We start from the raw sequence: 18,526 nt of genomic DNA on the forward strand, positions 1-18,526 counted from the left end.
GCCGTTGTTGAGAGTCCCCCGGCTTTGAAAAACCCAGAATATGGAAACCCAGATGTTGGCTGGGTATGGATGTAATGGTTGAACAGTTTGGAAATCTGTCTACTTGATGTTTCTGTCTTGATAATTATGCCTGTATACTTTGAGGTTCAGGGTGCTGACCTTTTCTCCTGAACAAGGTAAACGATATATGTCTGACTGATTAAAGTAAGCTTGTTAACCCATTTTGAGTTGCTTTCCTTTAACAAAGCAGATCCAAGAACCTGTGTGAGCAGGCACCCTGGGGACACTGGGGTGCTTGCTGCAACAAAAAATGTGATAGTAATGGCAATTAAAGATTCCCCTGTATTGGCTTGGTTTTCAAATTGATTGTATTAAAACCCAGAGTTTGTTAATCCCACCTGTGGGATGGGCTTGTTGATGTGAAAAGAAAGTCCTGAAGTGGGAGGAGCTGGTGATGTAGATTTGGAGAGACAAGAGAGAGGCGGAAGTTCTTTTTGGAAGCAGCACCTCGTGGAGAGGGAGAGACTAAGAGATTGCTGGTGGCCGCTTTGAATTGCCCTGGACTTTTGAGACCTGCCCCCTGAGCTGCCAAGGACTGAGGAGACATGGCTGTTTTGCTGGTACTTTGTCTGTCTGTTTTGATGTTATTTTGCCAGATTTGTCCACTGGTGAAAGACTGTCCTGTTGAAGAAGTCCTGGAACCTGGCATTTGGTTAAGAAGGCCTGAGACTGTCCTGCAGACAGAGTGAATACTGTCCACTGGTGAGGGACAGTACTGTTGTTGCAGGGGTCTGGAGACTGTCCGGCAGACAGAATGAATACTGTCCACTGGTGAAGGACAGTGCTGTTGTTGCAGGGGTCTGGGAGCCTTTCTGTTGGTTCAGAAGCCCTGAAGAAGGATTTTCTTGTTGTATGTTTACAGAAATCCTGGGAGAGGGCTTTGCTAATGTGTTCAGGGGTTCTAGGACTGTTCTACAGACAGAGGATAAATTCATGAAGGGACTGGCAATGTATCTTATGGCCTTGCTAAGCCTTGTCTCTCCAGGAACTAAGATTGCTGAGAACTTGCCTCGTGTCAAGATGAAGAAAAGACCTCCATTTGGGTATTAAGTGCTGTGTTTAAACTTGATGTAACTCTGGGGTAGATTCAATTGTGATCCAGGGGTGGGGAACTTTTGACCTTTTTGTGTTCTATGGTTGAGCAAATGAATGTATTTTACTTATGTTTGGAAACTAATCTCCATTTGAGAAGAGGGGCTTTGTGGTGGACTTAATTAAGGTATAGCCTAGGGGTGGAGAAGTATTTGGAACAGAGACTTTGTAATTGATTGAATGATTGGAAAGTCCTGGGGTGGGGTAGGCCTTGGAGATGATTTAATCACACTTAGTAAATGCTGTATTTTGAATGATGTCATGTTTTGATCTTCTCTGTTCTGGGTTTGTTACTGAATAAAATAGAGAGCACCTATGCCGGTATTTTGAACCTGGGAAGTTGCCTTTGCTTGGTATTACATTACAATCACAGAAAGGCAAATTGGTCCCAAAGGTAAATTCTGGCTTTGTTCTTTCTCCTAAGCACATCTGCTATGATATGCAAAAGAAAACTAGTCCTATTGTTATATGCAATGGAAAGATGTTACTCAAATAAATCCCTACCAAAAAAATGTTCAGTAGATACAATTATTCAGACTTCATACTGCTGCTTTCATTATTATGTATAATTTACTTAAATGTATTTATATAATTCATTCCAAAATTCCTAATTTTGTTTTAACATACTAGCTACATGAAAATTCAAAAGCACTAAACAGGAAAACTTTAGAAAACTTTAAACCAAAACCAAAGAGGGTTGAATTGAAAAAATTCCTTCTAAGAAGCAGTATTAAGAAAATGAGGCTTCTGTGACTAACCAATAACATAATTATTTCCACTAGCTAAAGTATTCAATAGCTATAGATTGGAAAAGTAGCAAAAATCCATTCTAAAGAAAATCAATTATAACCTGCCATATTTTTAAAAAAATATAGTCAAGTAAGACATACCAATACAGTCCTGATTATCCACATAGTGTACTTCATTGACTCCTAAGCCTTCTTTTTGATAGAGTTCTTGTTCCTAAATAAAAATGAAATGATTATAGATATGGATATCTCCTGAGGTATGAAATTGCTTCAGTGTTTTATGCTAGTTGCAGTATAATTAACAATTACTGAGTATTTATATTATGCTAAGTAACAAAGGAGATCAATCAATAAATATTTATTAGGCACTTAACTATGTACCAGATAATGTTAGATGCTAAGGATACAAATACAATAAATGAAAAAACACACACCTCCAAAGAGCTTAATGAAAGAATGCACAACTGAACAGGGAAAAGAGAAAGTCTTTGCTTTTAGGGATCATATAACCAAGCATTCTCCCAGGAAAATGAGCAACTAGCCTTTCCAAAATAAATCAAGTTCATGTGCACGATTATACATTATCAGTCAAGTAACTAAAAACTTAAGATAATCAAAATTTTAAAAAGCAAACCCTCTAAATGATAGTTACACCTATTTTATAGACTTACTACTTTTTATGGCATTAAAAAAAGAAAAATTATTACTATTTTAGACTAAATGTCTTCATTTTGCTTATCACAAATGAACTAATTAAGTCTCTTAACAAACCTGAATATTTCTCTAAATTTAGGAAGGGACAGATCTGAACAAGTACAGGTTATCTGATCATATATGGACATATATGTTTACACATATATACATATATATGTATATATCAGGGGAGTATTTCCCTGTGTGTATATATATATATATATTACAACATACACTTAAACTTGTGTTTGAATGTGTATGTAAACATACACAAATGTATATGTATACACACACACATATATACTTATATAGTGACAGTGTGTTTTATGTGTTTCTATATATAAGCACACTCATGCACAAACATACACACTAAGGTGACATAATGGATAGTGTAGGAGTCAGGAAGTCTTGAACTCAAATCAGACTCAGACACATACTAGCTATATGACAGTGGACAAATCACTTAACCTTTATCTGCCTCAATTTCATCATTTGTAAAATGGGGATAATAATAACACCTACCTCCAGGATTGTCATGAGGATAAAATATTAGGTGCTATCTGTAAAATGCTTTACAAACTTTAGAACACTATTTAAACACTGGTTATAATTACATGTGTATGTATGTACCATTTTATAAGCTATTGGGTGAAAATGTAAACAAATTAAACCTTTTTTTTCTCAATTAGGTGTCTTCCTTTTTTAACTAAGGAAAGTTTCATGACAGAAGCAAGTGTGACCTATGCTTAGGCCAAGAATGTTCATATATTCTAATATTTGTCATATACTTAAAGTCTCTGCAAAAGACTATTCCTATCAGCCTAGGTTAAGTGCTAAGAACACTTATCAGGAGCAGATTAATTGCTAGGTTATGAATTTTTAGGTTCTTGTCATCCTGTGAAAGTAATGAAAATACAAATAAGTCCTTAGTCCTATGCAGACCCACTTCTATAACAGTGACTGAGTGACAGAAGAAGGAAGATTGTGCTGCAAATTACACTATCTTAAGACTATGTGTAAATAATCACATAAAAGTTGTTTATCTAAATGTAGAACTTTGTCCAGTGACCACCAAGCTGATACAGGATTGACGAGACAGAATTACATCCGTATTGACACTGTTACTAAAACTGAAACCAAGTTTCAGTTGATAAATAACTATTAGGTATCTACTATATGTCAGACATTATGTTAGATATAGTGGATGCAAATCTAATGAATGAGAAAATCCCTACTCTGAAGAAGCTTGTAGTCTATTAAGGGAGACACCATATAAACATATATATGTATATATATGTGTATATACACACACACACACACCCAGATTATGAAATAAATACAAAGTAGTTACACACAACATAAGTAGGGAAGACACTAGTACTTGGGTGAAAGACAGTACATAAGACCGTGTTTGAGCTGCCTTTTCAAAGATGAGGGGGATTGTACAAGGTGGAGATGAAGTGGAAGCTTATTCCAGGCATGAGGGAGAGTCAGTGAAAAGGCAGACAATGGAATGTCACATGTGAGGAACAGAGAAAGTAGGTGGGACCAAGGTGGTCAAGTGTCAAATACAGAAAAAGAGTCAAGTATGGTGAGGAAATTTGTATTTGGAAAATAAAGTGAGTTAGTCACATATAAAAAACAAAGGATAGGGGCGGCTATGTGGTGCAGTGAATAGAGCACCAAGTCTGGAGTCAGGAGGACCTGAGCTCAAATCCAGCCTCAGACACTTAACACTTACTAGCCATGTAACCTTGTGCAAGTCACTTAACCCCAATTGCCCTGCCTTCCCCCCTCCAAAAAAACAAAACAAAACAAAACCAAAGGATAACAAAAAGACAGTTCAAGTGCCACACCGATACCGATTTAATGCTGGAAAAAAAAAAAAAACTAGAAGGTGACTGCCAGGGCTTTGCATAGATTCTCTATGGAGGATTTATAGAAGGACATGGACAAGAATCCCAAAGGAAAAAAAAAGGCATAAATGGGTTGCAACCTATAATAGCTGAAAAGATATCCACATAGATGATCCTAAACCCACTTAAAATTTATGTGACAGTGGACAAATTACTTAACCTTTATCTGCCTCAATTTCGTCATTTGTAAAATGGGGATGATAACACCTACATCCCAGGATGCTATCTGTAAAATGTTTTACAAACTTTAAAACAATATATAAAAACTAGCTATAACTACATATGTATGTATGTATTATTTTATAATCCATTCGTTGAAAATGTAAACACATTTTTTATACCCAATGTGAGCTATACTAATACAAGTTTTATAGGAAAAATTATAACACTTGAATAGTTTACTAAATTTTCAATATATTATAAAACACTGTTACAAAAATATAAAAACACAAAGAATATATAAATGAGATTTTTTAAAGTCCTAAAAAGGAAAGAGAGGTAGTAACATGTTAAAGGAAAATATATGGAGAAATTACATTCAGCAGTTATGCTGAAATTCAGTAGTAATACATTTAGCAGATCAAACAAATCAAAACCAGTTTTACTTTTGTCCTTTAAAAATCTATATTATAACTTAAACAACAGGCATATTGTAAATTACCTCCTTCAAAATCCTTTCATTGAAAAACTGTTGTAGCTTTTCATTGCAATAGTTGATGCAAAACTGTTCAAAACTGTTGTGTTCAAAGTATTCTGAAAGAGAAAATAAAAACTGTAGCGAATAATCTTTATCAGACCAGTAACATAAATTTTTCTTAAAATTAAGTTTTAATTGCAGGAAAAGACTTAAATCCAAATTAGACAAAAATCAATAGTTGTAAATAACATTCACTTTTCTATACTACCAGGATAATACTCATCCTGAGACTTTAATTCTATTAAACATGAACTGGTTAGAAAAAAGATTGTGCTATCTTAAATTTATGAAACAGACATCCTTTAGAAATAGCTGTGTTGTATAAAGGCTTTATTCCGCACAGTACTGGGGAAAAAAGCTATTTTTCAGAGAAAGACATGATATTCAACTACAACTGGTGAGTTGTATTATTTCCCACCTGGTTGTACTGCTCTAGACTTCAGCAGAATCTCATTACCCTGCAAGGTCACATTGACCCTGAAACTCACATGTTGGGTTCCTGCCCCTGGTGCCAACTCTCTCCCTCTCCCTCTAACTGCAGAGGGTACAGGAGGGATAGTGCAGAGCTCCTCCCACACCTTCCATTTAGGGAGTATTCAAAGCAGCCATCTTTTCATTTCCACTCTTCTGGACTTCATTATGCCCCAGGACACCCTCTCTTCCATCCCCCCCCCATTCATCTGTGAGCCCCTTCAGTACAAGGCCTTTATTTTGGCTTTCTTTGTATCCCTAGCACTTAGCACTGTGCCTGGTACACAGGAGGCACTTAATAAATGTCTGACTACCAACTAATACCTGGAAGCAGTGTCACGCACCATACAACAAAAAAGCACAAAATGTATTCAACTACAATTAGTAATGTAGAATACCACTCCCATAACAATGATCCCTCGCTCTCCTTCATTCTTCAGATCCAGTTTGGGGCAGCCTTATCAAATCTATACACATCTCACATCTGTCCCCTTCTCTCAGCTCACACAGCCAACACCTTATTTCTAGTCCTCTTTACCTCCTAGACTATTGTAATAGCCTAAAATTGGTTCACCTGCCGCTATGCTCTTGCATACGGGGGTCCTCCCTCACTCTGACTGTAGAAGGTAAAGAATGGATACCTAAGAGCTCCTCCCATATCCTCCACCACTTATGGAGGGTGCCCAAGAAATTCAGCTCATCATTTCCCAGTCGGCTGCTTTCCTGGACATCATGATCTCCAGGAATTCATTATTCTGCATGATAAAACCAATTCTGAAACATTAACCTCCTTAGCTCGGTCTCAGGATATCATCATGCCACAGAGCAACTGTGTTAGGCCTTTCTTTGTATAACCAGACTTAGCACAGTGCCTGGCACATAGGTTTAATAAAAGTTAATTGGCTCACTCTGACTGACTGTAAATACAATAAGGAGAGAGCTAAAGATACATATTCAATATCAGGATGTTTTCAAACAACATAGACAATAAACATTTATTAAATGCCTACTAAGTCTCAGTCACTGTGCTAAGAGCTGGGGATACAAAATGAGGTAATAGATAATCCCTGCCCTCAAGAAGCTTACAATCTAATGGGGAGACAACAAATATGTTCAAACCAGTAATGTACAGAATAAATAGGAAATAATTAACAGAGAAGCAGCATTAAAATTAAGAGAGGTTAAAGAAAGAATTCCTGTAGAAGATAGGATTTTAGCTAAGATTAAAAGGAAGCCAGAAGGTGAAGGTGAAATAGGAAAGCATTCCAAGCATGGGGAGAGCCAAAGAAAATGTCTGGAAACAAGAGAGATTCTTGTTCAATGAACAGCAAGAAGGCCAACATCACTGAATCAAAGAGTGTGTCAAAGAATAAAGTGTATGAAGACTGGAAAGTTAGAATGAGTCAAGGTTATGAGGCCCTTAGGATTTTATATTTGATTCCAGAGGGGAGTTGGGAGGCCAATGGAGTTTACTAAGGAGGGGGGATTGGCACAGTCCCTGTGCTTTTTAGCAAATTTATTTTGGAGGCTGAGTAAAGAACATTCTTGGAATGGGGAGAAAATTGAGGTAGGCAGACTGAGGAGGAGAGAACAGGGAATACTGACAGGTCTTGGCAACAGACTGGACAGGGGGAATGAGAAAGAGTAAAGAGTTGAAGATGACACTTAGATTTCAAACCAGAAAGATAAGAAGGATGTTTTGCCCTCTACAGTAATAGAGAAATTAGGAGAGAAGGAGGGTTTTGGACATATTAAGTTTAAGATGCATACTGGAATCTAGTTCTAGATATAATTAAGTCACTCAAATAAATAAAGACAAAAAATAGTCTTTTGAATTGTTCAGCCAAACCATTTGCTTACATATTTAGTCCATAAAATAAAAATACAGATATGTATAAATAAGAAAGTATTACATTAAGAAAATTATATAATAAATAGGCAGAGTCATGACTAGGAAATATGGTAATGGGGAAAATGCAGCCAGACTTAGGAGGAACTGAGTATAGGAGGTAGGAGGAGAGGGAACAAGAGAAGAAGAGATAAAAATAATCCTTCGCGTTATGGAAAAAGAAGGCTGAGGAAAAGAGAAGATTGAATGCTAGAAGAAGAGAGGAGCTGAAAAAACTATAAGGCTGATAGCGGAGTATAATAGAATAAGGATCTGGACAAAATGGAGTCAACTCTAAAGTAAAAGAAGTGGCTGAATCATCCAGCAGGTGAAAATGAAAACAGCAGTGAAAAACATATATATCTATTCTTCCTAGTCCAGGGTGCCAAGTAGCAGGAGAAAACAACAGGCTTTGGAAAGGGTGCCAATAGTTCTGTTCAGAAGAAATCTAGGTTTCAGTGAGCACCAAGTGACGAAAAGAAGTTGAAAGTAAGAGACCAGAATTCATAGGGCCATATATACAGGGTTAGAAAGGACCTTGAAAAGTATCTAGTTGAAACCCTTAAGGAGCAAAGAGGTAAAGTCACACAGATTAGCACCAATGGCAAAACATGGATTTAAGCTCAATTCCCCTGACTAAATCCCACATTTTTCCCATACACCACAAAGAAGCATGGTTCTCAGATGGTACAGGTAAAAGGGAGGGCAACAGAGAGTTGCAGAAAGATAAGAGTCAAGTTTATTGGTGTCAAAGGTGGGAAAAAAAGATGGTGAAGTTACCTTCACTACTGATTCCCCTAGTTGATCTTCTGTTGATCCCAAGAATAGCTCAAGAGTATTCTTCAAGGAAAAGGAGAACTTAACAGCTTAACCTCTAAGGTACATAGTGATAGTATGCCAGAAAAGGTATGGGAACTTTAAGAAAACATAAAAGTATATCAAACTTACCAAAACCAGCAATATCTAGCACTCCAATAAAAAATGATGATGTTTCAAAAGGAAAACACTGATTTACTCTGTTCACCACATGATCAAAAAGATGACTATAGACAGTTTTTGCCAAAGCATCACGTGCATTGTTGGCTTGTTCCACCTTCAGGGGTACCCTACAAAGCAAATACAAAATTATTCAAATACAAAGTAATTCAAAGCACGCAATATTGCTGCCTTGGGATATGTCCACAAATGTATAGTTAAGTCAATAAATAAAGCCACCTAAATGTATTAGGCCAGCATCAATACAAAGGACTTATATTTTTGTATAGTTCCATCATACAATTGTCCCACAAGGTCTCATTTCAATGTCTTGGTGGGGAGTTGAGGTAACACTGGATTCTCAAGAGTTGTGCCAACGAAGTACATGCTCTGGCACGTTCTATCCTGCCAGAAAGGTTTCAAGTATGACCTAGCAAAAGACCCACTCTGTTTTCCAAGGACCACTCCAGTACTATCTAAGGAAAATAAAGCAGTAAATAAGGTAGGCTGGCCATCTGGTGATGCATCCCTTAGCCAGGGTGACCCATCAAAACAAAGACAAGCATAAAATGGCCTCCAGTCCTGAGCAGCCCCCTTCCATTTCTTTAATGACAGGGACAGAGTGACAGAAAGGGGGGAAAAGAGTGGTAAGAATTACATTTTTAAATATCTAAAAACCTCATCTTGACTCTTTTTACTATAAATGTGAGCTCCTTTTTATGTAACTAATCACTTCATCAATAAACATTTATTAAATGTCTACTATGTACCAAGAATTGTACTAAATGATGAAGACAGAAAAATAAAAATGCAACAGCCCTTGACCTTCAAAGATATTTCATTGTTACAGGGAAGACACACATATATAAATAAATATATATAACCAACAAGTTGTCATACTAGTGGAGGAACTGAACTATATCAATCTTAATATTCTCACTCTAAAAAATGTCAGAAGAAAAATGGTGTAGCCAAATGTATAAATTACTTAGAGATACTCCATGGGAAGACAAAAAAAGTCAGTGTTTTTAGTACTCTAAAAGGGAACAAGAAATATCATTTTATGGATCTTCTAATATCACAGTACTTAACCAGTATTTGCAAAAAAGACTACCAAAGGAATAGTTGTTGCTTTTGTACTAACCACCATAGAGTATATAAACAGATAGAGAAACAATGCAGAAAATAGAACACTACAGCTGGAAGAACCAGAAAAGACAGTTGGTAGGACATGGTTTTTGAGCAGTTTTAAAGGGAGCCAGGGACACCAAGAGAAAAATAAAGAAAAGGAATGTTTTAGGCATGTGGAAGAGTCAGTGCAAAGGCCCACAAAGCATTATATGTAAGCATATGGAAGCAGGAAGGGTATGATCTTGGATAGTATATGTAGGGAAGGAGGGAAAGAGGTAAGTGTATGTAGGTAAGGAGAGTGTATGTAGGGAAGTAATATATAAGACAATGAGAAAGACAGGAAGGGGCCAGGTTGTGAAGAGTTTTGAATGTCAGAGGTAGGTATAGCCTTGTTTAGGACCTGCAGTTTAAAAAATTCATCTTGGTAGCCATGTGAAAAATGGATTAGAGTAAAGAGAAACTTGAGGCAGGAAAATTAATTAGAAAACTACTGAAATATTCCAGGCAAGAAATGATGAGAGTCTGAACTAAAGTAAAGTGGTGGCTGTGTACCTGGAAAGAAGGAAGACATACTGGGAAAAAGACATACAAGGTATGTCACAGAGAAATAAACTGCAAGATGTGAAAAACAACTGGATATATGGGATATGAGAGAGTAAAACTTCAAGGAAGGTATCATGAATGTGAACCTGTGTGACTAGAAGAATGATGATGCATTCAATGGCAAGAGGGAAGTTCGGAAGAGGAGTAGGTTTGGGAGAGAAAGTAGTGAGTCGTGTTTTGGACAGGTTGTGTTTGAAATGCCTATAGATTTTGAAATGTGTAATAAGCAATTGGTAATTCAAGACTGTAGTTCAGGAGGAAGACTAGAGTTGGGTAAATTAATCTGGGAATCATCATTACCATCTACATATAATACTTTAAGGTCTGAAAAGCAATTTATGTATGTTATCTTTGATTTTTGATTCTTACGAAAATCCAAATGATAAATTAGTCCACAGGAGCTGATGAGATCACCAAGTGAGAGAGTATAGTAAGAAAATAAAAGAGGGCCTAGAACAGAGTCTGGAAAGGGGGTTCTCATGGAAACACAGATGAAGATCCAGCATAGAAAACTGAGAAAGAGCTAGTCACATGCGTGGGGAAAAAACAAGAGAGAGTAGAGTCATGAAAAATCCAGAGAGGAAAGAGTATCAAAGGAGAGAAGGTAATCACTAGCAAATGTCAAGAATGAAGTCTTAGAAAAAGGCATTATTAGATTTGGCAACTAAAGATATCACTGATAACCTGAGAGAGAATAACTTCTATCAAGTGATGACATAGGAATCTAAGAGTGAAAAAGAGTAAGACAGATTTTGGTGAATCATAAAGTGGAATAAAGTACAAGAAAAATAGAAAGATAGGAAGGGGCCAGGTTGTGAAGAGTTTTAAATGTCAAAGAGAGTATTTTATATTTGAGTCTGAGGATTAATACAGAGCCACTGAAATTTACTGAGTAAGGGCATGATATAGTCAGACCTGTGTTTTAGAAAGCTCATGTTAGCAGCTGAGTGGATAGAGTGAAGAAAGACTTCAAGCAAGAGGACCAACCAAAAAACTATCACAATAAATCATTCAATGACCAGAAGGAGGGAAGAAACAGTAGGGGTCAGTGTCAGAAGGATATAATGTGAAAAGGAAGTTCTAGACAAATGGCCTCAATTTATTTTTCTGTTAAGTATTAGGTATGGTCCTCAGCTGAGAAAGAGAAGGGAAGGGATCACATGAAAAGCTTAAGGAAAGAAGAAAAGGTTTGGAATAGATACTGTGGTGAGATAATGAATAAATTAAGGAGGAAAAAAGGACTGGCTTGCTGCAATGAGGACCCAGCTGAAATTAAATAGTATGAATTTGTAGTGGCCACAATCATCATTATTTCATGATATACTACATTTCCATTTACTAGCATGTGAGTAGGATCAAAGAAGGTAGCTAGTGGAAAATAATCCAGGGAGGGTAGTTTCTGTCAAGGTATGATTGATGACAGGACAAAGGACCAAGTGATTCAATACTAAAGAATAGAGTTTAACTAGTTCACCAAGAGACAGAGATTGGGAAAGAAGGAGAGTGTAGACAGAGCACAGGAGATGGCCTGACACAGTACTGAAGGATTAACAGACTGGAAATCACGATGAGATTAAAAAAAAAAAAGTAGATTTAAGAGGAATAAAGAACGAGAAGAATCTAAAAGATAAAATATTATGATAAGATACAGGAACTTCAGATTTATCAAACATGGACATGATAAAATCAAGGGCACAACCATCTCTGAGTATGCCTGAGGTAAAGTAAAGCTTATGTCCTCAAAGTTGAACGAAGTAGGGAAATAAGAAGCCCACAGAGTTGTGGCAGAAAGGAAGGTTGTGAGCCTGGATTCAATTCATCAAGAAAGGAGGGAGAATAGCAGATTCAGTAGATAACAGCCACCAGGATCTGGAATATATGATAAAATTTGGATAGCATTATCCTCAAAGGAGAAGAGGTTAAGTCATAAAAATGGAAAAAGAATCTGGAAGTAGCAATGGGAAAAAAGGAGCATTCCAATTCCTCTTCACTGCACCCACAACAGGTACAGGGATATCCAAAGGAAACCAGGTCTCCATAAGTACCAAAAAATAAAAGAAGAGAGGAAATGGTATAAAATTCATAACTGAACGATTTTAATTTCTTAAATATTGGTCTAAAAAAAGTGATTGGATCTTAAAGTTAACAAGAATTAATTTGCTTTTACATAAGGGAATCAAAAGGAAGAAGCAGTCTTCCCAACAATTACCACTCTAATCTACCCATAAAATCATTCATTTTAGATAGGCAAGAGACCTCAGCAATAATCTAGACTAACTCCTTCATTTTACAGATAAGAAAACTAAGAGTGAATATCATAATTAGTCAAGTTTAATGGACTATGGTGGGGAGGGTTTAAAGTATAATTGCTACTACTCATGAATGAGGTAGACTGAATGGAGTCTAGCAAAGATCAGAGGATATGAGTAAATTGGGAAATCGGGAAGCCAGGGTGTTCAAAGGAGGTAAGAGTTGGGGTAGAGAAAATGGCTATGAGCCATATGTTGGACTTCGAGAGGAAATAGGAACATGGAAGTCTACAAATAACAGCAGCAAAGATAAGGACTGACTAGGGTCATCTTTGAAGAAAGAAAAGTAATTGTTAAACCATGGTAGCAGAGGAAAGATTTGAAAGTGGCAGTGGGGTCAAGGAGTATGACAATTCTTCCTCTTTGCCCTGAATCAGAGAGGGTGCCAAGAGATGTCTTCAGGAGGACTAATTTCATGAGTATGAAAAGATGAAAAATGAGAGGTAGAGATTTGGGGCAAAGGGATTACGTTAACAAGAAAAAGTACTAAAGTGAAAGGATAGGTACCAGGGAGAACTATGGGTGAGTTTACTATGAGAAGGGGATGGGCAATATGACACTGATTCCCTTGCCACCCCCAAACCACTGATTTCACACTGATTCTCATCCCAAAGGGTGCACAGGCCAGTCAGCACATCAGGCCAGAAGACCCTGGCAGCCTGGGTAGGCATAGTACTCCTCAGAAGGAAGAAAGTATACCCTTCCTCCCCTTGGACAAAGCTCTAGCCACGCCATCCTAGTTCCAGTTGTGAGATTAAAGTTATCTGATGAGTAATCCCTCAATTCTCTTCTATTACCCTTTGAATAATTTCACTTTATCTTCCCCTATATAACTCACCTTTATTCCAATCTCAGAGGAAGAGGTTCCAATGTTCCTTAACAAACTGAATCCCTTCATCTATGCCCTTGGATCTACATTTCTAATTTTTATCTCTTTTCTCTTTCCTATTCAAAAATTTGTGGAAAAGGAATCCACACTAGCTGACTCCATTTCTTTCCTATTTATTCCTCGAAATCCCTTGCAATGTAACTTCCTCTTCAAATATTATAATAAAATCTCATATATATATATATACATATATATATATATACACACCATATATGAACTATAGTAAAGCCCTTACAAAATCATCAATTATCATAGACCAAAGAATAGTGAGCTGTAAAAGGGACCTCAGAGGCTATCTATTACAATTTTACAAATGAAAACACTGAGGCACAGGGAAATTAAGTTACTTCATTTCCCTCCAGAGGCACTGTTTGGTTTTGACTACAACATCATCATCTTCTCCCCACCTCCTTATAAAGATTAGCTTATCACCAAGAAAATAGTTGTGGAGATTGCTTCAGCTTTGGTACTTATGATTCATTAGTACCCTAAGTTGCTTCTGCCCCTCTGATTGGAGAACTGGAGGGTGGAGCAAAAAAAAAACAAAAACAAAAACAAATTCCTCCCAACTCTTCTATTCCCTCCCTTTTCAACTTCCTTTTGTATGTTATCCCTATTATACTATAAACTCCTGGAGGGCAGATACTGTCTTTCATTTCCTTATTTGTATCCGCAGTGCTTACCAGAGTGCCTAGTACATAACAAGCGCTTAATAAATGTTTATTATATTGTATTATACTGTACTTGCCCAAGTATCCCAAAGATAGTAAGGATCAGAGGCACAAGTTGGATCTAGGTCTTCTGATCTAAAGCCAATGCTCTTCCTAATTTTCATCAGCCTTTATTGGGCCTCATTCTCTGTAGTATCTAACTCTATAGATTACATCTTTCTTCTGAACACTCTGTACTTTCTTGATTTCTATGACACTGTACTTTCTGAGTCCTTCTGAACATCTTTAACTGCTCCTTTCCCCCTCCTTTTGGTCCACTTTCTCCTCTCACTTCTTATAAAAATACACATTACTCAAGTTTCTGTCATTTGCCCTCTTCTCCTTTCTATCCTCTCTTCCTAATTCCATTTTATCTACTGAGAGATTGGGTTGAATGTATACTGACTAGAAGTGGATCCATTTTTGCTTTTTAAAATAAATCGTTAATCCAGGCTTGCCTTTTGTGATTTGGGTATAAAGTGGTGTGTGTCATATTTAATCAAATTAGATATAAAAGGCAGCCTCAGAAATGCTGTAAAAGAAGCAATTATCTAACGTGTACACAACACACACACACACACACACACACACACACACACTCTTCCCCTACAATCCTGTATATACTTTTAAATTGTTCACAATTTTATATACAATTTAAGAAAATTTTCCACTGTAGTCATCTGACACTGTTTACATTAAAAAACCCAAGTTATATGTTTATTTTGAACCAGACCTTGGTATGATGTCTCCAATAGCTTGCTTATTCTATTTATTCACTTAAAGATACTAATTATTATACTAAATCCCTACTTTTGTACCTTAGGAAGGTGACCCTGGGTTCTTGGAAGAATATATCAGTTCCTACTCAACTATATTTTTGAAACTTTAAATGTTTCCAAGGAACATGAAAGTGACCGTTTATATTGGGAAACTTAAAAAAAAAAAAAGCATAAGAATTCTCTGACACAGTTTTGGAAGAATCATAAAAGAAAGAATGGAAGTAAGCCATTTATAAGGAGCAAGACATTTGCAGGGAGAAAATATTACACTATAAACTTTTTTGCAGTTGTGCTGGTTTAATAACTTACTTTATAACTGTTCCTTTGGTGCCCCCTGCTGTTGTAAGCATGACTCTTGTGGTTAAACTCACTCGAAGATCATCTTGATCCAAACCCAGCAACTCGGCACAACACTCCAAAGACTGAGTAGATTTGTTCTTCAGATTACAACCACCTAATCAAATATATATCACATTTTTAAAGTACTGATTAATTTTTAGTGAATGATGAATTTTAGAAGTCATTTCTCTAAAGTTGCTTTAATCATGGTTTTCAAACCATATCTTCTGCAAAATTATAAAGATAACAAATTCAACTGCAAGCATCTTTAAGCACCTACTGTATACAAGGCACTATACCAAGTAAAGATCAAATGAAACAGTCCCCGCATGCAAGCAGCAGTTCTACCTCTAACAAATAAATGTGTGGCCACCATAAAGCTGGTTAGCTTCTAAGTGCCTCAGACTAAATTACACAGAAGTTTCTACACAATAAATTACACTGAAGTTTCTGATCTACATTATTAGAGGGATTTCCCAATTAACCAATTTTCTTCTCATTGGGGTAATTTTCTTCATGTGACAACTTTTCAATTTCATATAATGAACATTATTATGGCATAAGATATAAATCTAAATCTAATTTATGCCTGAATGCTTTCCAATTTTCCTAGGAACTCCCATCAAATACAAAACTCATATCCAGGTGGTATATTTTTTATGGCTTACCAAACACTGGGTTATTGAGTCTAATTATTTCTTATTCTTCCTTGCCTAGTCCATCCCACTAATTTTTTTAGCCAGTTCCAAATACTTTTGATATTTAGTGTTTTATAATCTGAAGTATGGAAGTGCTATTCCCCTTTCATTCCTGAGGGTGTTTCCCCACTATGGCCCTTAATATTCTAGATCAGGGTTCTTTTTTGTGTCATAGGAGCTCTGGCAGTCTGGTGAAGTCTGTGGCCCCCTTCTCAGAATAATTTCTTTAAGTGTATAAAATAAAATACAAGTCCAACCTGCTGAACCTGCTTTAGGAAAATCATTTTAGCAACTACATGGAGGATGGAATGAAACGAAGTGATACTTAAGGCAAAGAGACCAATCAGAAAGCTACTGCAGTGATCCACACATGAGGTCATGGGGGTCCACACCATAGTGCTGGCAGTGTGAGAGAAGGGACATATAAAACAGATGTTCTGAAGGTAAAATCAACAGAAGTTGACAACAGATTTGATATGAGTGATGAGAAAGGGAGAACTGATAACACCTTGTATGATAAGAAAATGTTTCCCTGCAATAAGGATGTTCTCTCTAAAAGACAACAAATCACTCCCGGAGACCTGATTGACCCCTGCTATCCCTGATGCAGCTTCTTGGTTACATATGGACATAAAAAAGCTCCACCCAAATGGAGTCAGGGCCCCTCTGATTTTTGGTGGATATCTGAAGATTATACAAGCCACCATACCCTGCCAAGGACTAGGACAAACATTTCCACATAGAGATGGAGAGGGGAGGAAGAATGAGTCTATTAAAACTATGTGCCACTGTAAATTTGGTGCATATCACTGTTAGGCTGAAGTAAAATCTCTGTTAACTGCTCAAGGACTTGAGAGTGCCACATTTCATACCAACATCAAAACTGAACAAAAAGGTACTGGTATGAGCCCTGGCCTAATTGAAACCCAGGTTTCAAGCCTGGGTGCCTGGGAGGATGGTGGTCTCCTAAATAGTAATAAGGAAGTCAAGAAGAAGCGGGAGAGATGAGAGGGGCTTGAGAGGAAAAATAATGAACTCAGTTTCTGAAGTTTGAGTTTAAGATGTTTACAGGACATACAGTTAAAGATGTTTAAGAAACAGTTAGAAATACATGACTGGAAGTCAGTAGAGAAGTTTAGACCTGTACAAGTAAATTTAAGAGTCATCTACAGGTGAATCATTGAAACCGTGGGAGCTAAGGAGTTCACTGAGGAAAATAGTATAAAGAAGAATGACAGAACCTTGGGAGAAACTTACTTAAAGCAGGCATGATGTTAAAGAAGATCCAGCACAGAAGATGGAGAAGAAGTATTCATATAAATAGAAGGAAAACTGGGAGAGAGCAGTCCCAAGAAAATCTACAGAGAAGAAAGTATCAAGAAGAGGGTGATCCACAGTGTCAAAGACTACAGAGAGAATAAGAACTAAGAAAAGATCATAAGGATGGTCAATATAAGAGATCATTAGTAACTGTGTGGAGTGAAAATAGTTAAGAAATGAGAGGAAAGGAAATGGAGACAGTTAGATGGCTTCCTCAGGGAGTTAGCCACAAAAGGGAGGAGGTTATAGGACAATTAGTGAGGATGGATAGATCACATGCAGATTTTTTTTGAGGATGGGAGAGACACAGGCATATATGCAGGTAATAGAGAAACATTCAGTAAACAGAGAGCAATTGAAGATGTCACTTTTGTTACTAACTTGCAACCCTCTAGAAGTCATTTAATATCTCGGAGTTTCAGTTTCCCAGCTGTAAAAAGAGGAGGTTGGCCTCACAGATCCATTTCAGTTCTGAATCTATGATCCCATGCCTCAAGTAACTACATCTGCTTGGATCTCAACACTGCGAACAGGCTCCCCTAAGGAAGTCTCACTCAAACTATTCTAATGCAGTCTCAGGATTAGATACCCAAGCATCATAAGCAAAAGCTTGTGTCCAGTCAGCTTCCAATTATTAAATTTCCTTCCTGGGACATATAGCCCAAGACCTTCAGCAAATCATCTCCTGTGAATGAAAACTTTAGGCATCTCACTGATGAGAATATCCTTCTCTCTGAGAAGCATAATGAATAGTCACAGATAAAATGACTCTTGGCTCATACAATTCCACTGTCCTTCCAGCATCCCTAGACAGGTTTCCCCAAAGAACCCAATCTCCTATGACATTGTTTAAAGGATGGAAGATCATGAAAAGTGGTTTCCATTTTCCTTGTTCTGCCACTGGAAGAAGGCAGATTACTTAGAACTCCTACACAAGTATCTAATGCTAAGAATGAACCCCATATTCCCATTAAAGTACATTCCCATTGAAGTATCTTTTAGCGGAGCAGCCTGTATAGAGAAAGCACCTCATAGCCCCAACACAAACACAAATTGCTGAACAACTGCTACCAATGGAGAAGTAAGCTCAAGAACTCTGGGAATAGCAAGAGTTGCCCAAACTACTAACCCTACTTCTAACCCAGGAGCTAAAGATATTACCCAAGGAAAAAGCCCTTATGGAAATGAAATCTAGCAAGTGTCTTAG

The 18,526-nt window shown here is 37.1% G+C and overlaps 1 protein-coding gene across 4 annotated transcripts in view; it reads right to left on the reverse strand.

The window, feature by feature from the left end:
• The window catches only part of MYO6 (myosin VI), a 244,702-nt gene that overhangs the window by 75,414 nt on the left and 150,762 nt on the right, over positions 1-18,526 (reverse strand). For all 4 annotated transcript variants that reach the window (XM_069066992.1, XM_069066990.1, XM_069066991.1 and 1 more), the window contains 4 exons: positions 15,272-15,416; positions 8,515-8,672; positions 5,172-5,263; positions 2,043-2,115 (listed from right to left, as the gene is read on the reverse strand). In XM_069066992.1, the coding sequence (XP_068923093.1) occupies positions 2,043-2,115; positions 5,172-5,263; positions 8,515-8,672; positions 15,272-15,416 (468 nt within the window). The remainder of the gene's footprint in view (positions 1-2,042; positions 2,116-5,171; positions 5,264-8,514; positions 8,673-15,271; positions 15,417-18,526) is intronic.

This window comes from Petaurus breviceps, unplaced genomic scaffold (assembly GCF_028583685.1).
Source record: "Petaurus breviceps papuanus isolate PSGF00001 unplaced genomic scaffold, PetGlider_PUasm1.0 90734, whole genome shotgun sequence".
NCBI classification, from domain to species: domain Eukaryota; kingdom Metazoa; phylum Chordata; class Mammalia; order Diprotodontia; family Petauridae; genus Petaurus; species Petaurus breviceps.